Source organism: Arvicola amphibius, chromosome 12 (assembly GCF_903992535.2).
Source record: "Arvicola amphibius chromosome 12, mArvAmp1.2, whole genome shotgun sequence".
Taxonomy (NCBI): Eukaryota; Metazoa; Chordata; class Mammalia; order Rodentia; family Cricetidae; genus Arvicola; species Arvicola amphibius.
The window spans coordinates 100,502,447-100,518,592 of record NC_052058.2 but is presented as its reverse complement, the minus strand read 5'-3'; the positions used below and the strand labels follow the sequence as shown (position 1 = coordinate 100,518,592).

Here is a 16,146-nt window from a genome sequence, read left to right as displayed (position 1 = left end):
TTGCTTTAAGGTAGTTTTGCCTCTGGCAGGATCTAGATGTGAAGGCTTTGGTTTGTTAGCGTGTATCTTTCTCACTTTAAGAAGAGCAACCATTTCTAAAAGAAGGTAGAGCCCAGGGCAAGAATTTAACTATCTAAAAGAAATTATGACAGAGGAAACACTAATATCTGACAGATACTAAAACAGAAATGGAGATTTTTTTTTAAAGATTTATTTTAAATTACGTGTATAGAGTATTTGTGTGTGGGTAGGTGATGTGTTGATGTAGGACCCCAGAGCTGGAGTTGCAGGTTACTGTGAGCCATGCAATGTGGGTGCTGGGAACTAAACTCAGGTCCTCTGCAAGAGCATCTGTGCACTTAACCTCTGAGCCATCTTTCTCCAGCTTTGTGAAGAATGTCTAATGACTTACTGTCTTTAGAAAAACAATGACAGCATGAAATATGCAGGCAAATGAATGGAACTAGAAAATGAATCATCCTGAGTGAGGTAACCCAGACTCAGAAAGACAAACATGGCATGTACTCCCTTATATACGGATATTAGCTGTAAAGTAAAGGATAACAATGCTACAATCCACAGACCCAAGAGGCTAGGTAACAAGGAGGACTCAAGGGGGATGGTCCAATTCCCATGGGGAGGAGAAATAGAAAAGATTTCATGGACAGACTGGGGGCAGGTGGGCAACATAAGGGATCAGATGGGGTGGTGCTGGGGGAAGTACTGAAAAAAATTATTGGAAAGCGGGGGCATTTTAGTGTGAGATAGAAACCCAGTGAAAGGAAAACTTCCAGGAATCTACGAAGATGACCCCAGCTAAGACTATAGCCATAAGAGTTGCCTGGCCATCTCCAGTGACCAGATAAGACTTCCAGTAGAGGGAATGGGACACCAACCCATTTACGTAACCTTCAACCTACAGTCTGCCTCTGCCTATGGATCTGTTGGGGTAAGGGAGGCACAGGCATTGTGGGAGTGGCCAACCAACTGGTCCAGTCTCAGGCCCGTGCTATGAGAGGGAGCCCACCCCTGACACTGCCTGGAACGCCAGGACCCACAGGCTGGAAGACCCAGAGATCTAGGATGGAACCAAACATGACCGGAGGGGAAAAAATGTCAATGTAATGATGCCTAATGACAGTCTGCTACATTCAAAGATTGGTGCCTTAGCCCAATTATCAGAGCAGCTTCACCTAGCAGCTGATGGAAACAGATGCAGAGGCCCACAGCCAAACATTAGCTGAGCTTGGGGAATCCTGCTAAAGAAAGGGAAGGATTGTAGGAGCCATAGGGATCAAGGACATCACAAGAAAACCCACAGAATCAGCTAACCTGGGCTCATAGGAGCTTATAGAGATTGAACTGACAACCAGGGAGACTGCATGGGCCTGACCTAGGCCCTCTGCATATATGTGACAGCTGTATAGCCTGGTCCTTGTGGGACTCCTGACAGCAGGAACAGGATTATCTCCGACTCTTCTACAGGCTTTTGGGACTCTATTCCTTACACTGGGTCACCTTGCCCAGCCTTACTTAATACAAGGGGAGGTGCTTAGTCTTCTGCAACTTGATATGCCATGTTTTGTTGATATTCAGGGGAGGCCTGTCCTTTTCTTAACAGAAACAGAGGTGTGGATTAGGTGCAGGGCAGAGCGAAGATGAGGGAGGGACTGGGAGGAGAGGAGGGAGGAAAAACTGTAGTCAGGATGAAAATTAAACAGCAAAAAAAAAAAAAAAAAAAGATGTAATCAAAAGGTGTTGGATTGGAGGCAGCTCATCAGGTAAAGGTGCTTGATTGGACACCAGAGGATGTGGAACTAAGTTTGATCGCTGGAACTCACATGGTGGGAGGAGAGATGCGACCCTCAAAGTGGCCTCCAATCTCCATGTGCACAACATGATAGACCCCACCAAATAAATACATGAAACAAAAATGTTGTAAATGTCCCTGAGACATTACAGAACAGGTACTTACTCTCAGATTCCACTTTGGGCTCCTCTAATTCATTTGATCTGGTGGCTACATTAATGTCATCTGGTGCTAGGGATGTTTCCCAAGTATTTGATGTCCTTGTTACATCACCAATGGTTGTTTCTAGTAAGTCTGGGCTATTTAGCAATTCAACATTCAGAGGCAAGCTGTAAAAGTAACAGAAAATTTACTTAAACCAGTAAATTTATCATTAAAATACAAACAAAAAAAAAACCATGTTGGAAAAATTAATTGACAAGATTTATTGAATTGTCTTTATTTACTTTTTAAAATCTTTGGATATATTTTTTCCAGTCAAGATGGAGCAAAAGGGAATGAATTGGCTTCCTGACTGAAATAACCCGAAGGCAGAAAATAAACTATTCTCCGACGACGACGACGACAAAAAGGGGCAACAAAAGAATCATTCTGAGAGCCAAGAAACAGGAAATGAACGCCCTGAGAGCCTTGAGAGCACGGAGAACATGTTTAGGCCACAGTGCGGAGGCAGGGACAGGGGAGCAGGGGACTACCTTAGGTAACAGAATAGAATTAAGGTAGCTAGAGATCTGGGAGCAAACACCTGGGTTACTAATGAGGATAACACCGGTTGTGTCCTTGAGGGTGTTTGCAGGACAGTTTAACAGAAGAGGGGCACCTGGAATGTGAGCAGTCTGGGGGCCCAGACTGAACAAGGAAGAAAAAAGGGGAGTTTGGAGAGATGGTTTAGCAGATAAAGCATTTCCCTTGCAGGCATAAGGGCATGAGTTTGGTACCCCAGAACCCATGGGAGGAAAGATGCAACAGGCAAAAAATCTGTATCCCAATGCTTCTACAAGGAGATGCAAGACAGAGACAGGAACATCTCAATGATGGACAAGAGACTCTAACCAATAGCATGGGAAGTAAGGACCAGCACCCGAAGCTGTCCTTTGACCATACTCATACAAATGTACAGACAGATTAAAACATATCACATAAAAAGGGAAGAAGGAGAAAGCCAGCTGAGCACTGGTGATCACCTTTATGTTTCTTAGTCAGCACCATGGCCCAAGCTGCTCCTGCCATCATGTTTCCCTGAGAGGATGAACTGCATTCCTCAGAACTGGGAGTCTAAATAAATCCCTTCCCTTTAATTTGCTTCTGTCACAAAAAGGGGAAAGTAGCTGATATGAGGTCAAAGGGCAAGTGCCAGGGGAGCAAACAGGACACGGTCCTGGAGGTGAGCAGATGCAGGAGTGCTAATCATGCTGGCATTTGCTAGAAACCTCCCTCGAGGCCTGGGAAAGAACTACTTGAAGGCATGAGAGCGAAGTTGTGGTACTCACACTGTTTCTACTGACACAGTGAAAACAGAATTATCAGAGCACTCAGTATTCAGGAGCACATGTTTTTGTAGTGAAGAGCACTAGCCAACAGAAGCACTCTGTGTGACAGACCCACCTAGCGAATCATAGAAATGAGATCTGAAAGGCTCAAACTACTACCAGGTAAGCCACATTTAAAAACTTGTTATTCCATCACCTCAGCATCCTCTGACCTCATTTCATGGTCTTTGTTGTCCCTTTGGTTAGAGTTGAAGCTGGGGATGAAAATTAAGTTTGCCTTGAGAATACCTTGAATGAGGAAAGGGACCAGTGCTTGAGAAGTCTCAGAAGGTAACAAAGAGAAGGTGAATTGCAAGGATAGGGGTGGATTCTTAAAATAAAGTCTTTAAAGAGAGAGTAAACTTGTAGAAAAAGTAAGAGGAATAAAGAAAAATAAGCCACATAAAGATGGAATATACACAGAGAATCTGGATTATGTACATTGTGTTTTCTTTGAATTTTTTGACTGTGAAGGAGCTAAGTACAGAAAGACATTTCATTGTATGAACTGCTAAGCTGGACCAACATATATACTTTAAAGATATCTTGAAGGATTTGTTGCTTTAGAAAAGAGGTTCTGCTTTTGTTTCCACAGAAGATGAGAACGTAAGCATTTCTTCCAGACTAATGTGGTTTGACGGACCAAGACCCCCAGAAAGGTCACCATGAACACCCCCCAAAATTACTTTGCCCAAAAAAATGCAGGAAGCATTTTGGAGAGAACTAGGCCCAAATTCCCTAAATGATTCTTCCAATTGCTACATTTTCCATATGGAGGCTAGTCTATGCTTATTGAAGGTTGTGGGGTCGGGGAGCAGCTTGGGGGAAGCCTTTGGATGCTGGAGGATGTTCGGGGAGATCCAGGGAGCTGGGGGAGCCTGAGGAGGCTCGGATCTCAGATAGTAGTGATTCCCAGTCATCTCTGGGACTGGGTCTATCCTTTTGCCCCACCCCAGGAGAAAGAACCCCTTTTACAGAGCAACTGACCTCCGGCTAGTGGGAGGGAAGTGGAAGAGTTGTGGAGACCAGAGCCAAAATAAGACTTTTTGTGCAGCTGTCTGTATGTCAGGCCATTTTTCTTTCTTTTAACTAACCATACCTCGAATGATTCTGCCCTTTACTGTTCTCAAGTTTCATATCACTTAAGCAGCTGTTGGGTGAATGAGATAACTGCCGCTGTGGTCTGGGTTCCAGGTTTGGTCCCTATCCCAGTGAATCAGCTGGTCTGGAGCCATCCTCGCTGAGATACCGCGGCTATAATGGTCGCTATTGTCACTGTTGTGGCCTTCACTGCAGCAGCCAGAATTGCCATCAGCTGGATGGTGGCTGTTGATTCCCTAGCCAGACAGATTGCCACTGCCTTAGAGACTCAAAATTCCCTTAATGAGCATATCTGCCAGGGCATTTTTTAACTTAACCTACAGACCGCCCCTTTACAAGGGCAGATAGATTTCTAAGGGATTTGCATATGGTTAGTTGCTCCCTTTCCTTAAATCGTAGTTGTGCCATGCCGGGGCCAGTCAAGAACCTTAGTGCTACTGTCAGCTGGTTGAATTCATAAGGGACCGTGAAACATGCAGTTTCTTCATTTTACTGCATTTGTTGAGATTAATGAGACTAGTGTTCGTTGTATTTCCATAGATTCTCTAACTAAGGGCATTCTTTACGGCCCAGGCTTGCTGAAAAGCTGATCTGGGACTCTCACAGCTGGAGAGTTTTTATTGTTCTGCCTTTATAACAGGCATCAGCAGCAACAACAGTAAGCGCTTTAATATTGTTACTAAGCAGCTAATGCTTGCCCAAGTAAGCGGGCTTCCTCCAAGCGCAGTATGGGTCACATGGCCAGTGAGCCAGAGACAGGTAAGACAGGAGCCTGTCACAATCAACCTAAGACAGAGGCCTTGCGTGTTGACAGCTAAGATGTGAATTTGCGCTTCTGCAGCCTAAGACAAAGCGGAGCTGTTAGGGGCTGCAGACCCTCAGACCCTGAACTTTCTATGACCTCTTGCCTGCCAGAGTAAACAACTTGTTTTCCTATGCTTGTAGCAGCTCTGAGCATGAAACCCTCATGAGTTCCTGATAACAAGGAAGTGGTTTCTGGAGAGCTTGCAGTGGAAAATCCCGAGAGCTAGGGCGTGGCCACTAATCAAGGAGAGCACTATATAAGCTGCCCTGGAACACAATAAAATTGGCATTCTTGCTTCAAAAGTGGCCCGCATCTCTATGAGTTCTTTCTCTCCAGACCGTTGCCCAACCATGGTTCCAGGTAGTGCAGGCACCACACAAAATCACAACATACAAGGAACAAAAGGAGAAAATCATAAAACATTTGAAAGTGTGAAATAGGTAACTACTAACTAAGGGACTACTGACTAGAAAGACTACACGATTCTAAAATCTAGCTGGGTATGGTAGCCCACACCTTTAGTCCCAGCACTCATGAGGCAGAGGCAGGCAGATCTCTGAGTTTGAGATCAGTTTGGTCTACCCTGTGAGTCTGAAACTAGTCAGGGCTACAAAGTGAGCTCTCCATCTCAAAAACAATACAAAACAATCAGAGGCCAGACTGGTTTCACACTCATTGATCTTTTTGCACAATATCACTGGTACTTGGCCTTTTCACTGCTCACGGTCCCCACTGAAACATAGAGCCAGGCAGATCAACTCTTCCACTTACCCATCTTCTATCACACATTCTTTTAAATATTGTGTCTAACAGATAGATCTTTGTTCTGTCCATGGTCACAAATATTGTACCTATTTCCTAGTTATATTAAACTTGGTTCTGTTATTCATTTGGAACCATTTTTTGATATTATTTAAAAAAACAGTCTAAATTCACTATGTGTGTAGGCATAAATGTGAACACATGTTTGTGTAGAGGCTGGATTGTTTTTTTCCTCCAGTTTGTTTGTTTTTATTTATTTGGTTTTTCAAGACAGGGTTTCTCTGTGTAGCTTTAGAGCCTGTCCTGGCACTTGTACTGTAGACCAAGCTGGTCTTGAACTCAGATCCACCTGCCTCTGCCTCCTGAGTGCTGGGATTAAAGACGTGTGCCACCACCATCGGGCTTGAGGCTGGAGGTTAATATTTATCTTTTTACCTAGTTTTCTGAGATAGGGTCTCTCACTAAACCAGGACTTCACCGATCTGGTAAGACTGGTAAGACTGGCTAGCCAGTGAGCTCTAAGAAGGATGCACCAGTTCCCCCAAGACAGCCCCTCACATGCCTGTACTCCCCCACCCCAGTGCTCGGGTAGCAGATGCCCACCAACACACTCAGCTTTCCCGAGTTCCGAGGACTGACCTCACAGACTCTTTACTTACCGAGCCAGCTCCCAGCCCCAATTTCAGTCTATGTGGATGCCTGGCTGACTCAGCACTATGAGGTCCATGGCTCACATGACTCTCATGTGAGTGACGACATACACCTGCAATCCGAGTACTCAGGAGGCCAAGGTGGACGATCACCACAGCGACAGGCCAGCACGGGTTACATACACAGAGCGACAGTCACGAGCGGACTGACGGTGCACATCTGTAAATCCCAGCGATTGAGAGTTGGAGGCAGAAGAACTGGGAACTGAGGCCAGTCAGTCACTGGTGCATATCCCTCCACAATTAAACAATAGTAACAAAATAACGAAAGGAGCAGAAATTATTAAGGGAAAAGACAGGTCAGCTTCTTAATATGAAAATAAAAATTTTGTATTAGAAAAAAACAACCAAAGTAAAATAGTGAAATGAACCAAAATTATATTAGTAAATTATATCATATACAGAAAAAAAAAACACTTAAAAAGGCTAGCAGGCTGGTTTTTAAAAAGGGATAAAATTATAAATAAGAAAGGGCAGTTTAGAGGAGAAAACGCAAGTGGCTCGTGAAGGAAACGTAAACATAAACTATACTGAAGACACCCACCCCGCATCTTCACTGCGGTGGTAATCTCACGGCTGATAGAATGGCTGAGTCCCCCATGTCATTACCTGGAGTGGAACTCAGGGCTGAGCTACACATGCAGGTGAAATAATTGTACTTTATTGTCCACTCAGTGCAGCGCGACAGAACTGTAAGGAGAACAAAGACATCACTTCCTAACGTCCACAGCAGCACAGCCTTAGCATCTGATGTGCTTGGTTAGGTCTGTTAGGGGCCAAACTGCTGCTCAGATGTGGACTCCAACCAAGGTGACTCCTGCACTATCTCAGTGTGTGCTGCAAGACAATTCTTTGCCCAGCGTGGGCAGAGAAGCTGAAAAGTTAGATACCCTTGATCTAGACTAATTAAAATGCAATAGTATACTCACAGTTAGAAAAACCCAGAGCCAACGGAAGTATAAGTGAAACACAGTGTTTGGTTATTGTCTGCCTACAAAAGGAGTACTGGCGGAATCCGAATGGGGCTGTGCTGTGCGAAGTGGTATGCGGGTGCAATTCTGAAACTAACATATACTGTCCATGTGGGGAAATCTGGAACCCCCAAGACTGCTGGGAGCTAGGGCTGAAGGAAACCTGGAAGAAGAAATCCAAGGAAACCAAGAAGCACAAGTACCGCCTCCAGCTTTATCAGCTTGTTGACTGAGTCCAGACGCAGTGCTGTCTGCAGCAGTAGGAAGAGATCCACTGATTAGACTGTGAGTTTAAAGACTACACCAAAATTGGTGTCTTAAAGAATGACTGATGTCGCCGGAGGTGGTGAGCATGCCTGCCTTTAATCCCAGCACTTGGGAAGCAAAGGCAGGTGGATCTTTGTGAGTTCAAGGCCAGCCTGGTCTACAGAATTAGTTCCAGTACAGTCAGGGTTACCCATAGAAACCCTTGTCTTGAAAAAAAAAAAGCAGATGTCACAGCTAAGTGCAGAAGCTCTGGTAAGAAGGGGGCAGGTGAGAGTGTACAGGTGCTGTGTGATACGGTCCCACAGGCCAAACCTGGAGCAGCAGTGGACCAGCAAGTCATCTGAATACAGGAGTTCATGAAGTCATGCGCAAGCAGAAAGAGCTGTAGGCTCTTACTGCAGAATACCAAATTACCAGGTTAGAATGATATTGGGCCAGCCATCACAAAGGATACCTAATTTTTACAATCAGGTTACATTAAAAATGTTATCTTCTAAAAATTACATTTTAATTTATTTATTGTGTATGCCATAGAGCAGATGTGGAGGTCAGAGAACTTGTGTGGGAATCAGTTCCCTTCTTCCACCATTTGGGTCCTGGGGACTGAACCCATGTGGTTGGCCTTGGCAGCACGTGCCTTTACCTGCATGATCTTCCTGGCCCTGGGTTATATTTTTGAGGGAGAGAGAATAATACAGTGCACGTGGTAAAATAATTCTAAACATAAGTAGCGTGAGAACATAAAACTTGATAGATATATGGGCTGGAGAGATGGCTCAGTGGTTAAGAGCACTTGTTGCTCTTGCAAAGGATCTGGGTTCAATTCCCAGCAAGTGCATGGTGGCTCATGACCATCAGTGACTCTAGTTCCAGGGCAGACTGTGAGACTCTCTTTTGAGTCTTTAGGCACCGGGCATACACATGGTACAACTCATACTTACACACATACATATAAAATCTTAAAAAAGAATGCCAAATATATTTTTTAAAAATTTTATATATATTACTTTTAACTATTACAATCAAATAATCAAATACTGGTAATGGGACAAATAGATATCAAGTGTTCGCTTGTCTGATGAATTATAAACATATCATAGTCCTTGTCAATAATGTATAACCTGGACTCAACCATGAAGAAACATTCAGGTTAATCTAAATTGTCTGTGAAACTACTATTTAAGAACATAAATGTTAAAAAAAAAACTAGGCATGGCTAAGGAAGCATTAATAAGTTAATAGAACCATTAGTAGATTAATAGACCCAAGAAACACAATGAACTACTAAATGTCACCTGGCATGGGTCAAAGATATTGATACAAATGAAAGCACTGGGGAAAACGAGAGGTTGGGATGTGGAAGGAACTATTGTATAACAGTGGTTTCTTTCTCTTTTTACCATAATTTTTGATTTAAATTATGTATATGTATTTGTGTGTGTGGATATGTGCAGGTAGGTGCCCTCTGAGGCTAGAGCAGAGACACAGGCGATTGTGACTCACCTGATCTGGGTGCTTGGGACCAAGCTCATGCCCTCTGCAGGGCTGGTACTCACTCTTAACTGCTGAGCCATCTCTTTAGCTCCTTCATTTTCTGAATCTATGCAGTAACTGCTTCATAGATATGGAAAAAATTACTGTGTTTTTCTCCTAAAATATACCCACTGAAGAATCTGAACGTTAAAACTCATTATCTGCAAATTGCTGTCAATGAATTCAGGGAGGGAAATCCACTTTTGCCCCTGAACAAGGAAATCCTTTAAAGCAGGAATTGGCATGTCATTCTCGCATGTCTATAAAATTTACTATAGGCTCCGAACAAAGCAGACTCTTTCCCCTGCGCCTCAGGTGCAGGGTTCCTTGTTTAGCTCCTTCCGAATTCTTCCTTGAATAAGCTGTTCCTGCTAGTTTTTATATTATCCTTCACCATGTTCCTTTCTCCTGATGCCTCTGTACTAGCTGTTATTTGTGCCTGGAATACTATTTTCGGTGGCTCACTCCTTAATCTCAACTGAATCATCTTTTCCAATTCCACCTCTCATACTATAGCCACTCAGAGACATCGCCTTGTTTGCAAAGTTCCAACCTTTACTTAAAATCACTGCATATCTGTCTGTGTGTACACTGGCAGCCTTCCGCAAGTGTGTGCCATTATGGCAGGAACTGTCACGTCACTGCTCTAAGAATCTAGGATGGTACACATGCAAAAAATGTACTTAAGACACCACCACATCCCCCTATTCCATGAATGCTAGGCAAAGTACTCTACCATTAAGCTATATTCCTAGTCCTCTTTTTACTTTTTAAGACAGGATTTTGCTCAGCAGGCCATGAACTTAAAATCTTCCTGTCTCAGCCTCCCAAATAGCTCAGAATAAAAGACCAAGCTGGGCAGTGGTGGCGCACGCCTTTAATCCCGGCACTCGGGAGGCAGAGGCAGGCGGATCTCTGAGTTCGAGGCCAGCCTGGCCTACAAGAGCTAGTTCCAGGACAGGCTCTAGAAACTACAGGGAAACCCTGTCTCGAAAAACCAAAAAAAAAAAAAAAAAAAAAAAAAAAAAAAAAAAGACCAAGCCACCAGATTCAGTTATGAGCTACTAATTTTGACTTATAATTAAGTGGAAATACCACTTAGGCATAAGAAAAACCCTTGTGAGATCTCAAACGCTCGTCTCAGGCCTACTGGAGATGGTACACTTAAGGCTTAGTGTTGGGGAAGAGAAAAAATTCTGGGACTACGGCCTGAGATACTACTCCTGACATAGAATGCTGCTATGACAGTTCAATAACAGGCTTTTATATAGATAAATATGTTTTCTATTGAAGCATTGGTGTAGGATATCCTTCTATGTGTTGCTTGGACTGATAGTGGTGCGGGACAATTGTTTATATTCTGTCAATTATGTTTTAAATAAATGCTGATTGGCTAGTAGCCAGGCAGGAAGTATAGGTGGGGACAACCAGACAGGAACAGAATTCTGGGAGGGAGGAAGGCTTTTCCTCCCCATTCCTGTCCAGACACCGAAGAAGGAAGATGTGACCTGCCCTGCTGAAAAAGGTACTGAGCCATGTGGCTAACACAGATAAGAATAATGGGCTAATGTAAGTTATAAGAGTTAATAAGAAGCCTGAGCTAATGGGCCAATCAGCTTATAACTAATGTAGACTCTCTGTGTGATTTTCTTTGGGACTAAATGGCTGTGGGAACCAGGCAGGACAGAAACCCCAACAAGCAGGCCCTCCTGTTACATGATAGGGCAGAACTTAGGTAGGTGGAGAAGACAGAACTGAATGATGAGAGGAAGAAAGGTAGAGTCAGAGGGAGACACCATGGATCTGCTGTAGACAGACGCTGGGAATTTTACCTGGTAAGTTACTGCCACGTGGCAATACACAGATTAATAGAAATGGGTTAAATTAAGATGTAAGACTTAGCCAATAAGAAACTAGGGCTAATGAGCCAAGCAGTGATTTAATTAATACAATTTCTGTGTGGTTATTTCGGGGTTAAGCTAGCCGGGTGGCCAGGATGAACAAGCAGGCCCTCTTCTTGCAGCAAAGCATATTTAATAAAAACTCATGGTCAGAAATTGGGGTTCAACCTGAAGATCCAAAAAGCAAAACAGACAACCACTGGCTCTTACCTCGACCTCAGTCTGAAATGGTGATCCTGCCTCCAGGAATCTCAGAATGAGACTGTCTGAGAGCTCCCCTCCCCCTGCCAGTTTTACAATCCTCTCTAGGGCAGGGATTAAGGCATGCACTACCCGATTTCTATGGCAACTAATGTGGCTACTGGGATTAAAGGTGCATGTTACCATAACCTGGTCCATAAGGCTGACCAGTGGGACTGTTTTACTCTCAGATCTTCAGGCAGTTTTTATTAAAATACAATTGAAATGCCACTACATTCTATTGTCTTGGTTATTGGTATATAGGGTGTGGGTGACATTTCACCATCTTCAGGAACTGACAATCCAGGAGTTCATTGTTTAGCCTAGTCCACTTGGCAGGTTCTAGGTTGGTACAATTCTATTTTTAAGGAATATGTGTACAAATATACATGGCTTGATTACCTTTTTGAAAAGCTAGGCCCATATCTCAGATACAACTTCTTTTTCCTGCCTCATCCTCCCAAGTACTGGAGGCCAACAAATTTGGCTTCTAAATGGTTGAGAGTAGTGTGTGTGTTACAGAGAGTGGGAGAGCTGGGGTGGGGGGGAGTGAGAGTCTCTTGTTTCTGCTGCTGTGCTAGGATTCCCGTCTCTGCCTCCCACCTCACAGGGAAGGTGCCAAGATTACTGCTGGCTTTTCGTGGGGTTCTAGCACAGAGCTCAGGCTTTAAGGCTTGTGTGCTGAGCCATCTCCTCCACTCTGTACTTGTTTACCTGCCACACGCAACATGGATGCAGAATATATTACCATTGGTCTTTCCAGGGCCAGCTTCCAAAGCAGAGTAGCTAGTGCATTCCTTCCACCTTTTCACCCTAGGCCCTGCCAAGGCTGGCACACACACACGCGCGCGCGCGCGCACACACACACACACACCCTGTCTAGGCTCTCAGATTACCCAAATTAGAACTCTCAAAGTTGTCTTTTGGATGAATGACCTATGTATTTCTTCACCTACCTAAGAAGGAAATGTTTGGAGTAAATATCTGCGCTGTCCTTCTCGAACAATGCGAGGCCCAGAAGCATCATCACCATTTAGACTGAGACTTTACTCAACTGTGATTAGACATTCCTCAATTACATACACCATGCATTTTGCTACTTTAAAATTTCTTTTGCCAGAGTAACCCAGTTGTAAGAAGCTACTCCTACTGCTATGGACCTTGGTCTGTGATTACTCCAGAGCCTTCTTTCACCTCAAGCTCCCTTTCCTAAGGCTTAGATTTCCGAATAGCATGTCCATATCTGGCATTTGGAAAACTGCCTGTTCCCAGTTTGCCAATTTCTTGAAATAAAGGACAATGGTTTATTTCACATGGCATTCACTTATTCAAATAATATGTACAAAGTTTATGTTCTCATGATAAGCAAATGTTTTCCTTTAATGGAACTGTCAAGCTACTGAATACAGAGAACAAATCCATAATCAATACCATAAAAGATGAAGTGAGGAGAAAAAAATAAAGGTGTCGTGACTAGAGAACGTTATGATTAAGGGTACACACAACTATTTCAGAGTCGTCAGGATACACTACAGATAAGAAACGTAAAGATGACATGGCTTGTTCTTGGTGTGGGCTACCTCCCGACTGAGTTATTAGTCAGGTAGGCCCCAGAGGCTCCCCAGACAACACAGGCGTTTGCTCTTGCTCTTGGACACTGTGGTGATATGAAACAAAGTAGTTCCCAAAGGGAGCGGCACTACTAGTAGGTGTGGCCTTGCTGGAATTGTGTTGCTGTGGGGTGGGTTTTGAGGTCTCCTATGCTCAAACTAAGCCCAGTGTCACGGTTCACTTCCTGTTGCTGGCAGGTCACGATGTAGAACTCTCAGCTGCTTCTCTAGCCCTATGCTTACCTGCACTCCACCATGTCTCACCATGATGATAATGGACCAAACTTCTGAAACTGTAAGCCACCCAATTAAAATGTTTTCCTATTATGAGTTGCCATGGTCATGGTGTCTCTTCACAGCAATAGAAACACTAAGTAAGACAGAAGCCAGTACCAGGGCCTGGGGTTTTGCTGTTAGGCTGGACCACGTTTTGCTTGAAGGAATACGGACACTAGGATTGTGGATTAGAAAATCAACTCAACACTGAAGTGCCGTTTAAAGGATGATTCCAGTAGGAGCATGGGAGACTGTGGTGCTGAGGGTGACCTGATGAACTGGGGGGACCTGGGGTCCTGGCTCAAGAGTTTCACAGAATTTTAGTACGTTACTTAGCAATTCTCCTTGTGATATTTTGGTGAAGAATGTGGATACCTTTTGTCTTTTTCTGAAGAGTCTTGCCTTCCGTTGGCAAAAGAAATCTCAAAACAACCAAGTATAGACTCTGTTGTGTGGTTACTAATGTTAACTCTAATGAAGATTTATATTAAAGAGGAGCAATCTGAGCAAGGAAAAATTTTAAAAAAAAGTACAACTTGAGAAAAAGGAACACCAGGAACTGGAATGAAGCTAAACCCTGTGCTCAAGGTGATAAACAGATTAAGAAATAGAATAAAGGGAATGGTGACCTCAGAGCAAGATCCCAACCAGCTAACTTTCCAATTTGTGAAAAGGAAATAAAAGCTTAGAGCCAGCTGTGATGGTGTGGGCCTTTAATCCCAGCACTCAGAAGGCAGAGGCTGGTGAATCTCTGAGTTTGAGGCCAGCCTGGTCTACAGAGCAAGTTCTAGAACAGCCAAGCTTAGGCAGTGAAGGAAACCATGGAAAACATAAAGCAGCTGAAGATGCAACTAAACAAGGGGGCCATGTTCCAGCCCCAGCAAGCAGCAGAACTTGGCAGCTTCAGTCACATAGTTATGGCTTTAGAGTCAAGGATAGGAGAAAGGCATTACGGCATTTCCCTCCATGACTAAGGAAAGCCGCTGAGGCCAGACATGTCCAGCAGTGTCCCCACAAGGAGGCCCAGAGAGGCCACTGTGTGGAGCTGTGAATTTGGAGCCTGGATTGCCGTGGAGACCCCAGGATGTTGGAGATGTCAGAGCTGTGGGACACCTGCTGGGGAGAGCTGCTAAGGGAGTGGAACCAGCCCAAGAGAAAGAAGTGTGTTTCAGCTAAGAGTTGAATGGAGCTGGAGATCTGAAGAACACTTTAACATCAGACACGGGGATTCAATCTGGAGTTTGCCCAGCTGGTTTTCAGTCCTTACTATGCCCTCTTTCCTATGTTTTGGAATGGTTATGTATATCCTGTCCCATTTATATGTTGGAAGTATGCGATCTGCTATTTGATTTTGACCTTACAGGGGGATTACAGTGAAGAAACTTTGGACTTTGAAACAAGTTTAAGACTGTTATATACTATGGGGAATTTTGAAGTTGGGCTGAATGCATTTCTGCATCATATGTCTACAAGCCTTTGGGGCTGGGGAGTGGAAAAGGATAGCTTGAAAAAAAAATGGTCCCCAAAAGAAGCAGCACTATTATGAGGTGTGGCTTTCTTGGAGGAAGTGTGTCACTGTTGGAGTGGGATTTGAGGTCTCCTATGATTAAGATAAGTATCATAGATCACTTCCTGTCGCCTGCGGGTCAAGACATAGAACCCTCAGTTCCTTCTCCAGCACCAGGTCTGCCTGCATGCTGCCATGATGATAATGTATCTGAAACTGTAAGTCACCCCCAATTAAATATTTTCCTTTCTAAGAGTTGCTGTGGTCACGGTGTCCCTTCACAGCAATAGGAATGCTGAGACTGTCACTCAGCAGAACCAGATGGTAAGATCCCATTGCTGCAGACACCATACACTCAGTTGCAGTTGTCTTGAGAAATCAAGCTGGCACTGACCTGGGATCATCTGCTCTCTGTTGGCTAGCTTGTATAGTGCCAGAGGTGCTCTGTAGGACATGTGGGGAGAAAAGTCACCTATAGTTTTACCCAGTGGCAGACCCTGCATGCTATAACATTGACCCACTACACAATTTGTGACCACTAGTGCATTAGTGATATGAATGTTTTGGGGGTAACCAACCTCTTTCTGATTCAATCTGAGAGCTGCTCCACAGAAGAATCCCATGACTGCTACTGCAAGCCTACTCAGAAGCCCAGTACAATAGCTGCCATATCACAGACCCGGAGAATCAACTTACCGTTAGCTTGTTAGATGGACATATTGCCAAACTGCCTTCTAAATATTTGTGTTCAAGTCTACCCCTAGATTAGTGCTGCTTTCCTTTGGTCAGCACAGCTTATTTTTGCAGTGCTGGTTAAAATAGAGATAACTGATGAAAATGCTAAGATTAAGTGACTGTTGAGTGTATGGCCAGAAACAGAACATCTATACGAATCCAGAGAACCAGAGGATGAAGAAGAGTGCTGTAAAATGTTCTTTTCCAGACACCATGCAGCTGCTGAACTCGGGAACTCACTGGAGCTGCGGTTACTCATCAGCATTCCACCATGAATAGGACAGGGCCGTGGGCCCTCTAGCTGTGGAGCTACTGGTAGTGAGTGGTGCCGGAGGAGGAGTCACTGTTCTTCAGGGACGTAGACTCTGGCTAATTTTCTTGTCATCAGT

At 44.0% G+C, this 16,146-nt stretch overlaps 1 protein-coding gene across 1 annotated transcript in view; it reads right to left on the bottom strand.

The window, feature by feature from the left end:
* Nucleotides 1-16,146, bottom strand: part of Epb41l5 (erythrocyte membrane protein band 4.1 like 5) — a 106,305-nt gene that overhangs the window by 33,025 nt on the left and 57,134 nt on the right. Inside the window, exon 17 of the mRNA XM_038348826.1 lies at nucleotides 1,976-2,139. Within this exon, the coding sequence (XP_038204754.1) occupies nucleotides 1,976-2,139 (164 nt within the window). The remainder of the gene's footprint in view (nucleotides 1-1,975; nucleotides 2,140-16,146) is intronic.